This window comes from Hypanus sabinus, chromosome 8 (genome assembly GCF_030144855.1).
Source record: "Hypanus sabinus isolate sHypSab1 chromosome 8, sHypSab1.hap1, whole genome shotgun sequence".
Taxonomy (NCBI): Eukaryota; Metazoa; Chordata; class Chondrichthyes; order Myliobatiformes; family Dasyatidae; genus Hypanus; species Hypanus sabinus.
In genome coordinates this window covers 40088812-40104532 of record NC_082713.1, presented here as the reverse complement: position 1 = coordinate 40104532, position 15721 = coordinate 40088812, and the positions used below count along the sequence as shown (strand labels likewise).

Sequence of the window (15721 nt, the reverse complement as noted above, 5' to 3'; positions counted from 1 at the left end):
CAAAAATTTTTAAACTGTATTTGCAAACCCTTAATGACTCCTTAAAAGTATAATCACTAGCTTGGTGCTACCATTAACATTATGATCAAGTATACAGCAAGCCAATCAACTAAAAGCTAATATCTCCAAAATTTAACCTCAAGCAGTTATTTTGCATATGATGCATGATAACATGGATAATTTTGATCTGGTTTCCTTCAAAGTTACCCCTACCCTTCCTTTGGCTCACCCAGCTTACGCTATTACCTCCACCAGGGCAAGCTATTGCTGTGTAGTGACTAACCGGTCACTGGAATTAAATGCGTATAATACGTGTAGTACTTATTTTCTGTTATCCTATGAAAGATTGTGAAGATCATATTCTGGCTCATACAAACTGAAAAATAATGCAGAGATGGTAGAACTTTTAATTAAGCCAGAGCTCAAAATATCTAGAATCATTCAGAACAAATGTATATTGCATAGCATGGAATTTTAAATTTAAACTTGATCATTGACTTTTAATTCAGACCGCTCTAGGCAGACCTTGGTTTTACTTTTGGGATTTATTCATCAATTACCAAGTACCAAAAATAAACTTATTCAAAATTTAAGAGTTATAATTTCAAACAAGACAATTCAGCAAATGAGAAAAATAGTTGCAAACTATTAAACACAAGTTAAAGCAACACGCACAGCACACTGGAGGAACTCAGCAGGTTGGGCAGCATCCCTGAAAATGAGCAGTCAACGTTTTGGGCCAAGACTGAAGGGGGGGGGGGGGCAGGAGCCCTATAAAGAAGGTGGGGGGAGGGTGGGAAGGAGAAGGCTGGTAGGTGCCAGGTGAAAAACCAGAAAGGGGAAAGATCAAGGGGTGGCGGAGGGAAAGCAGGGAGGGAATAAGCAGGAAAGGTGAAGAAGGAATGCAAGGGGAAAGCACAATGGGTAGTAGAAGGCGGCGAAGCGTGTCTGGGTCAGGGTGTGATTAAAGAGTCGGAGAGAGGCGGATAAACACAGGTTGCTTGGGCATGGTACATCCGACAGATAAGCCTCAGGGATTGTTAAATTCCAAGCTGGAATACCCAGTGGGAATAGGGAACATTAGGATTTAAGAAAATAAGCCAAGTGGGCCCAATGTCTTCTTTTCTTGCATCTTCAGCACTGTGTTTTGCATTTAAAGCAATGACTCTATGCCACCCTGTAATTCTTGAAAAATTGTTGGTATATATTCACTTTCCTAATCAGTCTGCATCCTCTTCACAAAATTTATCATTCAAATTTCAAAAACAGATGATATTCCGCACACTTTTCTTATTGGTACTGCACATCTTAACTAATGGGAGAAACTGTTCATAATCCTGCTCTATTTGATACGTAATTCTGATACAAAATGATCCCAAGCCTAAACTGGACAAAAAAAACTTGCTGAGATACGGTGCACTGGTTCAGTCATCATTCTATCAACTTATCCAAATGGCCTCATTGCCGACTCCTGAGAGTACCTTATACCCTCTCACCCTTTGAAAAGAACAAAACAAACTTGCCATCAATCTATTGTATGCAGTTTCCAGGTGCTCATAAATGGTACCGGAAGTCCATTTTCTTTCCCATTTCTTAAAAGTGGTGGGTCCAATAGTAAAATACTTACTGTTCTAGTTGTAATTTATGAAATTACTTTGTTATAAAAATCAAATCTTTAAACTTACCAAATAGATGGTAGCATTGAATTTTGCAAAACATACGTTCTGTCCAGAAACAAGAAAATACTTCTAATCATGATCTGAAAACAAGAAACAAGCCAATAAACAACTTAATTTAAATTAATAATTAAGCAATTACATATATTGGAGTTCTTCATCATTATAATGCTTATATTATAGAACAAACTTGTAGCAGAGTCACAATTCAGAAATTATTTCTTCAAAATTAATGATGTCATTGCTCTGATGACGTTCAAATAAGTGGCAAAAGATACAATGTAATGGGACATAAATATGAATAAAAATAACCAGAATTCCTGGTGTGGCTCAACCAGTGCAGTCAATGACAAAATTGTCAGAATTGGATTTGTTTTGGAAGCACAGTAGCAAAGACACAAATCCACAAAGGATACAGATAAAAGTAAAAGATTAAAGATGAGCTTTGTCACATGTACATCGAAACATAGCAAAATGTGTCACTTACGTCAGGGATTCACTGGCACAGCCTGCATGTGTTGCCACACTTCTAGCCGCAAGAACATACCTTACTAACCTTAACTCGTATGTCTTTGGAAAGCGGGAGCAAGCCATACTAACCACAACTTGCACGTCTTTGGAATGTGGGAGGAAAGTGGAGAACCCAGAGAAAACTCAAACAGTCATGGGGAGAGTGTACAGACTCCTTACAGTGGCAGGAATTGAACACTGCTAGTGCTGCTAAGCCAGCCTTGAAAATGTGACCAGTTCTTTCAATAGGCTGTGCAAAGGTTGTCAAGGGAGTCACCATGATTATGTACCCAGGTCACGTTTGAAACCTAGATACTTGGTGATTCCAATAAAGTTGACCAGCAAGCATGGAATTCTATTCGAGTAAAAAAAAATACATAATAGGAAGTATTATATATGGTTAATTGGAGCATCAGCTAATCAGGGAGGTTCCTGATTTGGGACAACTTTTAAAGAACATAAACTAATCAAGTAGCCGGAATTCCCTTTGCTTATTTGGGTCACTATGCCACTTATTGGGATGGGGCTGTTGCCAAACAGTTCCCAACTTGTGTCAACTGCACGCACTCATTAGAAACTACACTGTGCTAAGAGCAGTTTTTAATATAGCGTCAATTGCACAAGCTTGTGTTCAGAAGCAGTGATTTTTGTCACGAATAATTGGCAAAAAAATAAGCAACAAGACAATTCAGAACTGTTTTGTACACTGTGGTTTCAAGCATTCAGGCTCAGAGATGCCAGAAATGGCTGGGGGGTGAAAAAGAAATAATTTGACTACCTCAAGAAGAACTGTGAAGAATTTGAAGGTTCTGAAAATCCTCTTGACTGTTAAAATAAAAATGAAGATTTGGAGGATGCAACTGTCAAGCCAGTCCATTACTTATACTAGGTGTCTGCACTAATTTGTTCATTTACAGTCAATCAAAAGAACATGGTATCTTACACTGAATGAATTCCTCTGATAATCATTAGGAACTAATACTACTGCAATTGTACTGGTGACATTCTAATTTGTTTTGTATTTGATTTAAATACATAATTTGTTATTCAATTAAACAGCAATTTCTTCCTTACAATTTTTTAAACTATTTTAATGAAACTTAGGCTAATTGGGGCAGCTGCTTAGCTGGGTCAAAATTTATTGGTCCTGATTAACCAGAAGCATATAATGGAAATAAAACAATTTACATTCCTTTGACATTAGTAGACAAACAGATCTTTCAAGGCATTGACTAGCAACCAGGCAAGTAGTTGGAGATTGAAAAGTCAGTAGAACATGAAAGTAGCATTAATGCTTTTAAAGTCAAAGCAGAAGTTGAGTGATCAACTGCTAGAAACAAATATTGAAGGACCAATTCAAAGAAACAATTAAATGACTTCATAAGGATAAAAAAGCTGCATTCTAACAGATCATAGAACAAAAGTTTGATCCTGACTTTGAATGATGCCTGTATGAAGCTTCCCTTGTGTCTATGTGGGCTTTTCTCAGGTGCCCCAGTTTCCTCCTATATTCCGAGGAGAAAGACTAATGAGTTGCCTTAAATTGCCCCTAATACAGGTGGGAGAAGAATCAAATGGAATTGATGGATATGAAAACAATGGATTGATGGATGAAGCTGGCAAGGACCAAATGAGCTGAACAACATCATTCTGTGGCAAAGACGGATTTAAATCTTTGAAAGAGTATGGAAGAGGTTTTTGAAACTATTATTTTTAAAGATTAGTCATGCAAAGGAAATGAAAAATTATGACATTGTTAATTATAAGGGCGAGAAGTATGAAAGCAAGCAAAAGTAACTGATAGAACCAACAAGTAATATTAACTCTACTCTAGGGAAGAGAAGCTGGCACATTATCCATGAAAATTAAAGGAAATTTTAAGGCTAATATTTAGATAATCGTGTATTGAGATTTCCTGTACTAAATGCTCTCATCAGCACAGCCAAATATGGATGTGCAAATCTGCTGCTCATACACTGGAATTGAAAGAATGAACTCATATCTGTAATAAAACTTATTGTTGGGAAATGAACTTAGATCAATTCTCATTTGAACTACCCAAGAATTTACCTCAATGCCTGCAAAATAAAAATTCCTTGAGAAGGTCTTAGATCTGTCTGATTTCTCTCTAGGACTACAAGTAGTAATATTTATCTTTTCTGTAAACATGTAGTTGGAATTAACTGTTCAATTCCAAGTACACAATATTACACAGAAGAAGATTTAAAACTCTCCTAGTACCTCAAGTTCAGCCTTCAAAAGAACAAATGGCTAATATTCAAATTCAACAAACTCCTAGGCACAATTACCATTACTTCAAGACATGTCAAAGAAGAAAAACTGAAAAACTGATGAATTTCAATAAAACTTCATTGCTGAATAATCACTTAATTACATATTCTTAACTACTTTTTTTAAAAACTGAAAAAAAATCTGAATTTTGTGGCCTTACTTACCATTTGTCTGCAATGATCCTGCCAGCATTTATCTATTTTCTTTAAAAAAAGAACACTATCCAAGGAATCCATGGAGAATTAGTTAAGGAAAACAAAAAATGCAGTTAGTTCTTAACAAATGATGGGACCTAATTTTCAGGCACCTACAAAGAAATATTTTCAAATTCATTTAAATCTATTTCATAACCCAATAAAATTGGAAGAGGAAAAAATAAAGTTCTCACACTCTTATATCAGCAGAAAAGGATGTCAGGTAGCCTCTTGTATTATTACTGGGTTTGTTTAGGAGCACCTTTGGTTAACAGCACTTTCAACTAAAGTTATATTCAAATTTAGAAAATTCATCTCAGGTGATAGCTGATGATAAAAAATTGGTTGTATAAAATACATGTTTCAGGAAATGAACCATCAGTTCTGAAAGTCAATGAAAACTCTTTCAATATTTATCAGTGCTACACTGGTAGCCATTGGGAAGGCTGAGTATTGAAATAAATGGAGGTAAAGAACCCAACCACATGTAGCAGAATACATATCACAGTATGAAGATATGCATAAAATGCACTCAAGTCTACTGATGCACAGGAGCACATACAAACAAAAAAGTTGCATAACTGTCTAAACTATTTTACTGATGGCAATTGAGGCAATAAAACTACAAAACTACTCTTAAACTCCTTGGTTCCATTATGAGTGCTTTCTGGTGCTTCAAACTGACATGTGGTACATACATGTACACCATTGGTAAGGGTCATTCAAAACAAATTGTTAAAGATTGAATCCTGAGTTTCCAAAGTCTGTCAGACTCTTAAATATTTGATAATAGAACTGAAGCTGGGGGAAATAGTTATTCAAAACATACAGTGGCATGCAAAAGTTTGGGCACCCCGGTCAAAATTTCTATTACTGTGATTAACTAAGCGAGTAAAAGATGACCTGATTTCCAAAAGGCATAAAGTTAAAGATGACACATTTCTTTAATATTTTAAGCAAGACCACTTTTTTAATTTCCATCTTTAATAGTGTCAAAATAACAAAAAAGGAACAGGGCCTGAAGAAAAAGTTTGGGCACCCTGCATGGTCAGTACTTAGTAACACCCACTTTGGCAAATATCACAGCTTGTAACCACTTTCTGTAGCCAGCTAAGAGCCTTTCAATTCTTGTTTGGGGGATTTTCGCCCATTCTTCTTTGCAAAAGGTTTCTACTTCTGTGAGATTCTTGGGCCGTCTTGCATGCACTGCTCTTTTGAGATGTATCCACAGATTTTTGATGATATTTAGGTTGAGGGACTGTGAGGGCCATGGCAAAACTTTCAGCTTATGCCTCTGGAGGTAGTCTATTGTGGATTTTGAGGTGTGTTTAGGATCACTATCCTGTTGTAGAAGCCATCCTCTTTTCATCTTCAGCTTTTATTTTTTTTAGATGGTGTGATGTTTGCTTCCAGAATTTGCAGGTATTTAATTGAATTCATTCTTTCCTCTACCAGTGAAATGTTCCCTGGTGAGGACACAGGAAAGGTTTTCTTCTGATGACTCTTCCATGAAGGTCATATTTGTGCAGGTGTCGCTGCACAGTAGAACAGTACACCACCACACCAGAGTCTGCTAAATCTTCCTAAAGGTCTTTTGCAGTCAAACAGGGATTTTGATTTGCCTTTCTGGCAATCCTACAAGCAGTTCTCTCAGGAAGTTTTCTTGGTCTTCTAGACCTCAACTTGACCTCCACCATTCCTGTTAACTGCCATTTCTTAATTATATTACAAACTGAGGAAATAGCCCCTGAAAATGCTTTGCTATCTTCTTATAGCCTTCTCCTGCTTTGTGGTAATCATTTATTTTAATTTTCAGAGTGCTAAGCAGCTGCTTAGAGGAGCCTATGGCTGCTGATTGTTGGGAGAAGGTTTAAGGAGTCAGGGTATTTATAAAGCTTTGAAATTTGCATCACCTGGCCTTTCCTAACGATGACTGTGAACAAGCCATAGCCCTAACAAGATGATTAAGGCCTGAGACCTTGGTAAAAGTTATCTGAGAGCTCAAATCTCTTGGGGTGCCCAAACTTTAGCATGGTGCTCCTTTTCTTCCCCACCCCACTCTAAAATTGTACAAAAGTAATACAGTACACTAATCTTGCTTAAAATGTTGAAAAGAATGTGTCATCTTTAACTTTATGACTTTTGGAGATCAGATAATCTACAACTCACTTAACTAATCACAGTAACAGAAATTTTGACCAGGGGTGCCCAAACTTTTGCATGCCACTGTAAATATCCAGCCAATTAATTCACAATGAAAACTATATAATGGAGAACATCCCCATGTTTTTTAGACCTTCACACCAACCAATAACCACTGTTAAGAGTAAATCACAGCAATATAAAGAGAGCCATGGAGAAATGGTGCAGGATATCATATGGAGGTGGCAGAAAGTTGGGTGCAGAGGGAGAGGGAGGTGTAAAAGGTGATGGGGAGGAGAAATAAAGGATTCCAGAGCTAGAGGATCAAGAGTTGCCGAAGAGAGATAGATAAATCAAGAGGAACTTTCCCAATGCCCACTGCCCCGAACAACAGAAAGCCATTCTTTGAAACTGAGTTTTCACACAGAAGCCAAATATGCAAATACCAATTTGTTACAAATTGATATAGGTTTCAAAATTTACAAGAGCCCAATTTCAGTTTTATTGCCTTCACAAGTACCTCTAGCGACATTCGTTAAGCAAGTTAAAGGATATTCTCTGAACTGGTGAATCTGAGCTTTGATATGATCCTCGCAGACTTGCCTCAGCTGCTTGTATAAATTTGCTGAAACTTTGTAAGAACAAAGGTTCTCCACAGCCTAAAAACAGAAAACATTATCACAAAATAATATCTAGTTAGCCCACACAATACAGCATTTAGGCACATACTATTTTTTTGAAGATGAATTTTCAACCTTTGCTTTAATCCAGAGCACATTTTATCAGGAAATCCAGGGTTCTATAAACATACATGGAGTTTGCAAGATGAGATAGATGCATCAGCAAGCTACCCAGCTATAAAAGCCATTAAGAAACATTATGCCTTTTAAATGCGCCTTTGGATCAACAATGAATTCCCTTCAATTAACTAAAATAGAAAGGAGGCAAAATAAAACCACTTTTCTTATAGTCAGAATGTTATTTTCTCTATAATTTTGTGAAGTTTTATTTTCACTACGCTAGAGTCTTAAGAACCAAAATCAGTTTTTTCTGATTGTCAAGAACATCACAGCCAAGTACCATTCTACTTTCTCACATACACTTTATTGGATAGTGTTCAAGGACTGTAGCTGTTTTTCCTCTTTGTATTCTCGATAAATTAAGTCAAAATATTGCTTTAATTTGCAATAAAGTGTAGATGGAATTATTTGTCAAGAATAGACAGCAATGTTGGAGAAAAAAATTACACTTTTTTGGAAATTGGCAATTTTAATTTTCCACACATCACTAAAGTTATTAAGAAACTTGGGGACATGTTTAGTTGTCACTACTCGTAAAATACCCATTTCATTGAAACATGCATCATGTTCATCACCTGATAAAGTTCCTCTAAATTGTATTTGATTGAGGTACTCTTCTGAATTGCTTCTACTGCTTCTTTCAGTTTTTGCCAAGTTTCATTGGTGTAATTATCAGGCAGTTTAGGTTTATCTGAAATTAAAAAGAGCTATATATTCATTTTTTTTGAAAGAGTTTGCAGATTCCAATACTTTAGGAGAAAACAGAGACAAAATACATAATAAACTTAATTTAGCACAGGATGAATCCCCACAGTACTTTAGCTGGCAATGAAAACTGATTGCAGAGATCCCTTGACATTATAAGCCTATTTTTTTTTTCAGACTCTGAACAGAGTAAACAGATACAAGGGTTTGTTTTTAAATCCACGAGTGCAAATAAAACATTTATATTAATTTGTGAACAATAGTCATTTCTGCTGACTTGTAAAAGGAGATGAAGAATGCCTGGGTTCAGTTCTCAATTCCTGCAAATCACTGACCACTCCTGCAAAGTACCCAGTTGTGAAAACTGTATAGAAAGCCAAGGCAAGATCAGATCTTGCACCAAACTATGTATACTCATTATGTATAATGTATCTTAAAGTGGATTCTGAAAATTTGTCACCTTGAAGAACTCAGAAAAAGGAAGAAAATATCAACAAATTAACAAGTTCTTTTATTCAGTATTATTTTCACCTGCAGCAAATTTGCCTAAAACATCAAAGTCAACACATATCCACCAAGTGTTTCTTTCACTATACACAAGAAACCTCACAAAACCAGGAATAAGTTCAGTTAATAAGGCCATGTATGATGTACAGTATTCCTTTTGTACAACAAAAAGCAAATATTAATTGCTTTTAGACAACTAAGATCAATTTTCTTGAGCAGCCATTAAGGCAACAGTAAAGCTTCAACAGCATGTGTTAAACTTATATTCATTCTGTAGTGTTAGAATCAAATTATGATTCTATGCAGGAAGTATCCATCAGATCCTGTGAACCTATATAGACTCTATTGTACAGCTATCCAATTACTATTCTCCATTTTTCCTTTTACAGGCATATATTTTTTCTCATTCAAATATTGATCAAATTTACCTCCAAAGGGCACAATCACCATTTTCATGAAATTAATTCAAGAATGCCAAAACCTGGTGCATAAAATCATCAACTATGTGTCATGACTTGCTCTCCTTATTTCATATGTTGTAATCCATCAAGACATTAATTTTTACCCCATCTCCCTCAGTGAGCATTCTTGTGTTTCCAGTCAGAAGTAACACTCAACTTCTGTTGCAAACTAAGACTTCAATTTACTCTCTCTGGTATGGTACGATATTGAACTGAGAAAGAACACTCCAGCTAAGGACATATCAGGGGATTTAAAAGAAAGTTCAACATAATATTGATGCTTTCACATTATCTTTGTTTATTTTAGCATGCAGGAATATCTTAACACTTAACTTATCTTGCCAACTTCCAGTTTATTTTATGCATAACACCAGATCTGTTCCTGATACTTCCAACCACGTCAATTAACTTACATTATATCTGACAATCTGTTGGAAGAACTCAGCAGCATCAGTGACAGGAAACAAAATGTTGACTTTTCTAAGCAAAATCCTGCATCACCATAGTGAGGCAAGCGTAGAGAGAAGTCGAGTGGAAAGCATGAATTCCAAGACAATTGATGTATGACAAGGGATACAAGTGTCGGTTAGGGGAGTCTGTGAAGTTGGAAGATGGTGGCAAGTGACTGATAGATGGATACAAAAAGATAAAAATCAGACAGAGCAACACACACAAAATGCAGGTCAAGTAGCATCCATGTTCAGTAATGAAGTTGACATTTTGGGTTTGACCAGAAAGGAAAAGGACATAAACCAGAATAAAAAAGGGGAAGGGTCAACCTGGCAGGTCATAGGCAATTTCAGGTGAGATGGAGTAAGGGAAGGAAGCAGTGAACCAGAGGGAAGTGTTGGGCAGGTGATACTTTGGATGCCAAGGCCTACTGTTGGATCAGATTCCTCCTCCTTCAGCCCATTGCCTCTTCCACCTATCAGGTCTCAGCTTCTCACATCATTCCTTCTCATCTTTCCTTCCTCCACTCACTACATTCACCCCCCCACCCCACTGCCTGCTTGTACCACATTAGTTTGCTTAATGAACTCACCAGCTTGTGCTCCTCCCCCTCTTTCTTGTGCAAGGTTGGGGTGGGAGTGGGCTGTGTGGGAAGGATGTGTGAAGAAGGGAGACAAACAGGAACTGGATTCTGATAGGGTGAGAATTTTTGCTCCTCATCTGAAGCTGTTCGATCTGCTGAGCTCTTCCAACAGATTGTGACTTGCAACAGATTGAAGATGACATGCTACTTTTCTGTGATTACTGTTTGCTCCATCATCAGTCCTGCTAAATGCCCAATTATGATCACTGTAGTCTTACTTCTTACATTTCCTTCTCATACCAAAATATAGTTAACACTTTTACACTTGCCATTTTTCTGCCCACTTCACCAGTCTACATGTTTTCAAGATTATAAGACCATAAGACATAGAAGCAGAATTAGGCCACCTGGCCCATCGAGTCTGTTCCACCATTCAATCAAGCCCTGATCCTTTTTCTCCCCCTCCTCTTTAAGTCCAGTTCCTTGTAACCTTTGATGCCATGTCCAATTAAGAACCTATGAATCTCTGCCTTAAATACACCCAACAACCTGACCTCCACAGCTGCATCTGGCAACAAATTCACCACCCTTTGGCTAAAGAGATTTCTCCGCATCTGTTTTCAAAGGGCACCCCTTGATCTACCCCCCTTGTACTAGACTCTCCCACCATGGTCCACATCCTTTCCAAATCTACTGTCTCGGCCTTTCAACATTCAAAAGGTTTCAAGGAGATCCACCCTCATTCTTCTGAATTCCAACGAGTACAGACCCAGAGCCATCAAACGTTCCTTGTATGATAACCCTTTCATTTCAGGAATCATCCTTGTGAACCTCCTCTGGACTCTTTCCAATGCCAGCACATCTTTTCTACGATGAGGGGTCCAAAACTGTTCACAAAAATGCATTACTGTCATCCTCAAGGTTTTGCTACATCATTCACAATATCAAAAGGTTTCATAAATATTCCAAGGGTGTGGAAGCTATGGAAAATAAAATGTAGGGATAAACAGTGTTAAAACACAACATATGGAAGATGCCTGAAATCTTAAGCAACTCACAGAAAATGCTGGAGGAACTCAATCAGGCAGCATCTAAGGAGGGAAGTAAAGAGTCAAAGTTTCAGGCTGAGACCCTACATTAAACAGGTCATTCTCAGTTTGGAAGCTGTGACTAGTGGAGGAAAGAGGAGATCAGTGCTAGGACTCTGTGGTTCACCATCTATATCAACATTTTACACAAGAAAACAAAAACTACACATACAGAAAATATGCAAAAAGCCAGAAACATTTTGTAATGCATGTAGCATCTGTGGAAAGAGAAACAATTAATGTCTCAGGACAAAAACTCTTCAATACAGCTGGGAACAAGGGGGAAAAAAAAACAAGATTAAGAAAAGCAATGAGATGAGTGTACAAAGGGATAAACAGACAATTTACTTCAATGCATTAGTCACAATTTTTTTTCATTCAAAACTTCTACTTTATAAAGGTTGAGATACACCAACTCACTCTGCAAAATAAACTAATTTTGAGATACTATTATCCAACATACTTTCAGTCAGATTGCACTTGCTACAGCATACTAGATGAAAGTAACAGTGCTTAAACACTGAAAGTAACTGTTGGGACTCACACACATCCTCCATGAAATGCCAAAGGCCCAGGACTTAATAACAGACTTGCAAATCTGAATTTGTCAATTCACCCTTGTCCATGACATCCAGTCTTGCTGGAATTCTGCAGAAAAACGTTGGGGGGGGGGAAAAAGAAATTCTCTTGAATCCTGAACAACATTACGAACACCCCATTGATTTCAATAGGAATTGTAATCTAAGAATTCAGCAGCTAAAGAGTAAGTTTTCTTTATCTGTTTTAATCATTAATTGCCAAGTGCATTTTAACTATGGAATTTAGAAAAAAATTTTAAATATGTCAGTTCATTTTAATAGTTTTTGTAGACATTTGTTTAATGTGTTTCTATTAGTTTACAAAAGTAATGCAGTTGGTAAAGCTAAGGTTCCAGATGAATAGGCTATCAAAGGTTTGGGGAATTATGCTACTAGTGAACATTACTGGACCCCAAAATACAAATGTAGTCCCAGATACTCATCAACCTACAAAGGTACATTGGGAGTGGAAGGGCATAGCCAAGAATACATTACTATTCAGTTCTATGCATGTTCTGAATTTTAAATCCCAAAGACATTCAAACTGATAGTTAATTAGCCACTGTAGATTATGCATGCGTAGGTGGGTAAGAAGTTAAATTCATGAATACTTGCAAAAGGGTAGGTAACAGAGAAATAAGCAAGGGAATGAGATTGCTCTGTGAACTATCACAGTTCAGCTCAACTGAATGGCCTCTAATGTTGCAAGGAGAAAAATGAAAAATATCAAAGCTGCCTATCTACATTTGTATATAATTAACAGGGGCCCCTTCATCTTTCTCCTTCATCTATCCAAAGCTGCTATTTCAGAAATAAAGTCTGCTTCAAATTATGAGCAGGAGTTTCCTTCTTGCATACCTGCAGTATGTAGATAAGTTTAAAATGCTCAGTTCCAATACTCAGAACCACATATTCAGACCAGGAATCTGAGAGTGAAGCACTGGTTTGTAATAATATTTAAATATTTAAATAGTTTTGTGGCAAGAGTTGGACATCATAATGTTTTTTGCCAGTTGTCAACCACAACTTAAGGTCTTTTCTTGGAAGGAAGAATCCTCTCAGTAAATAAACCTCTTAGCATAATGTGTTCCTATCCTGTTACATGGTTATTGCATACATGGGAAATTTTAATTTGCTTGAACACAATAACCATAAACAGTGGAAGCTGCAATTCTTTCAAATTTATGCTACACAGTGAACTATTTTAGTCACTGCTGCAAGGCAATTTGTAAAAAGGATTATTTAAAAATGAATAAGGAAAAATATTTTCTTGAAAGGGTAACCTGGGGTCCTTTATGTCCACCTAATTCTACAACTTTTCATTCAAAACCCACAATATTGCCAGTAATCCACTTAAGCTTTAGCACAAGTTGTATCTCTGGAGATAACACAAACCTTCTGATTCATAAACGAAATATTACCATTAAGCCAAATCCTCAACCAAGAAAAAGCCATAAATAAATAACGAAAAGGTCATTATTAGTGTGTATAGCTGCTCGGCTAGAAAACAAATTCCAGATGACAGATCCGTGCAACATGGTGTTGCAGTCCATCCTGTAGTATTATAGTTAACGAGCCTAATCCCACCTTCAGGGACCCAAAGTCAGTCAGTTAAAAGCAACATTATCATCTAAGTACATATATGTCACCACATACTACCATAAGAATCATTTTAAATGTGATAAAGGTTTCTGCCTTTATCATCCTTTCAGATAGTCAATTCCAGACCATTACCATCCTCCGAATAGAAACCAAATTCCTCATCAGCCCCCTTCATCTTTCCACCAAATATAATCAATTCACACTACTCAATTTTACCATAACACTTAAGGAAAAAAAATTCTCATTATAATCTACACATAGATTAAAACTCATCTTCAAAAAACAACTGCCCTTGGTTATCCTCACTGTCAACATCCTGACAAGTCTTCTTTGCACTATTTCAAATGCAATCACATCTTCCCTGTGAAGCATCAATGAAAGTAGTATTCCATAATCAAACCATGGCCTATCAGCTGCAGTTTTACAATGACTTTCCTCCTTGCATAGTCAATGTTCAAACAAACATGCCACTTTTGAGCATTTATGGAAATGCATCTTACCAAACCTCCTCCATATACATGACAATGAATAGCCTCATACTTCCTGTACATTCCTTTGCCTTCTTGACCTCCCCAAAATCCTTTACTTAACACTACTGTGAATTAAATTCCACTTAAGATATTTGCTGACCATTGGACCAGAATGTCTTATCAGAATGCCTTCTTTCTCTTAACCAAAAGACCAATTCCTTGAACATATGTAAACTTCTGCCATGTCACATTCAAGTTCAACTATTAACATATTTGGCACAAAATAAATGAAGTGATAAATTTCTCATTACAAATGTACCCATCAACTATTAACCTTCCTTCCCTGCATTGGAAGTCTAGTTCAGAACCAATTATCACTCATTTTGCATGGTTTTTATTTTGTCAAGCCTAGCAAGAGGGATGTTGCCAAAAAGGAGAAACACAATAAACCATGCCTCTATTCCAATGTTGCCCTTATTCTTTTCCATTATTACCTTAACTCTTATCAAATTCTGGTAAGTACTGTAAGTGTTCTGTTGCTAATAATCTTGCCTTCCCTGCTTTGTTAAGTCTTCTATCTATTGAATACAGCTTTCTTCCATGCCCTTAAATCTTTCACTATTTGCATTCCAGCTAATACACAAATAACAGGAATATTGAAAAAGCTATTTCTGCAATGATGATTTTGCACTTCACATAAATTTGCTGAAGTTTAATCTATCTCTCTTGGACAATTTGGAGGTCTGCAGCGTGTTCTCAGTGTGATTTGTTCGTTAATTTAACTCTGAACTTCAGCTAATGATCTTCCCCAGATATGATATTAGTCTCTTTACAAATATTGTCACACATCCCATTTTTAACCCCTTATTTGAAAGCTAAAAGTCAAGAGTATAAAACTGCTGTATTTCTTGTTTCAGTAATGATGGAAACACATTTCCACATGTCTATCAGACGATGGAGCTCATCTCATTTGCCAGCTGAACTCCCCATTAAGTAAAACCAGACAGTTGTGTTTCCTTTCAAACTTGTGTTTGCATTGTACCCTTCCCAGTTCCTTTCTGCCACATGATCTCCCAGCCATCAAACCATCTGCACCCTGATTTCTATGCGCACTAGTAAACAGCACCAGGAATAATGCAGTGATTGCTAACTTTGAAATCACACCCCTTGACCCTTTTCTTAATGTAATTAAGTCTGGAGATGATGTCATAGTATCAACCTGGAAAACTCCACCTGTTCACCACTCCTTTTGAGAATTTTTGCAGTTTCCAAGTAATATTCTTAAACCTGACAATGTACTATCTTGGAAACACCTATACACAAATGTTTATGTGCACTCAATTACTGCTATCATGCTATCTTTCCCCTCTCACTGCATAAGTGTGTCACCCATGGCCTTCAGCATAGCAGCAATTCTCAAAGTTGAAAGTAAATTTATTATCAAAACACGTATTGTATACATCACCATATACCATCTTGAGATCCATTTTATTGCAGACATTCATAGTCAAACAGGGAAATACAATTAAATGAACGAGAACGTGGATTGAGAAAGCACAACTCCCTCAGATTGTTCTCACAAACAGCCCAATTATTTTTAACCTGTTTCACAGTCACCCAGTCCTCTGACAAAACAGGTAACCTTCATTCTTTGTTACAAACA

The 15721-nt window shown here is 36.8% G+C and overlaps 1 protein-coding gene across 1 annotated transcript in view; it reads right to left on the bottom strand.

Moving 5' to 3' along the window:
• Positions 1-15721, bottom strand: part of cul4b (cullin 4B) — a 61287-nt gene that overhangs the window by 43295 nt on the left and 2271 nt on the right. Inside the window, exons 2-5 of the mRNA XM_059977001.1 lie at positions 8190-8305; positions 7370-7473; positions 4643-4712; positions 1686-1759 (exon numbers count right to left, since the gene is read on the bottom strand). Coding sequence (XP_059832984.1) covers positions 1686-1759; positions 4643-4712; positions 7370-7473; positions 8190-8305 — 364 coding nt within the window. The remainder of the gene's footprint in view (positions 1-1685; positions 1760-4642; positions 4713-7369; positions 7474-8189; positions 8306-15721) is intronic.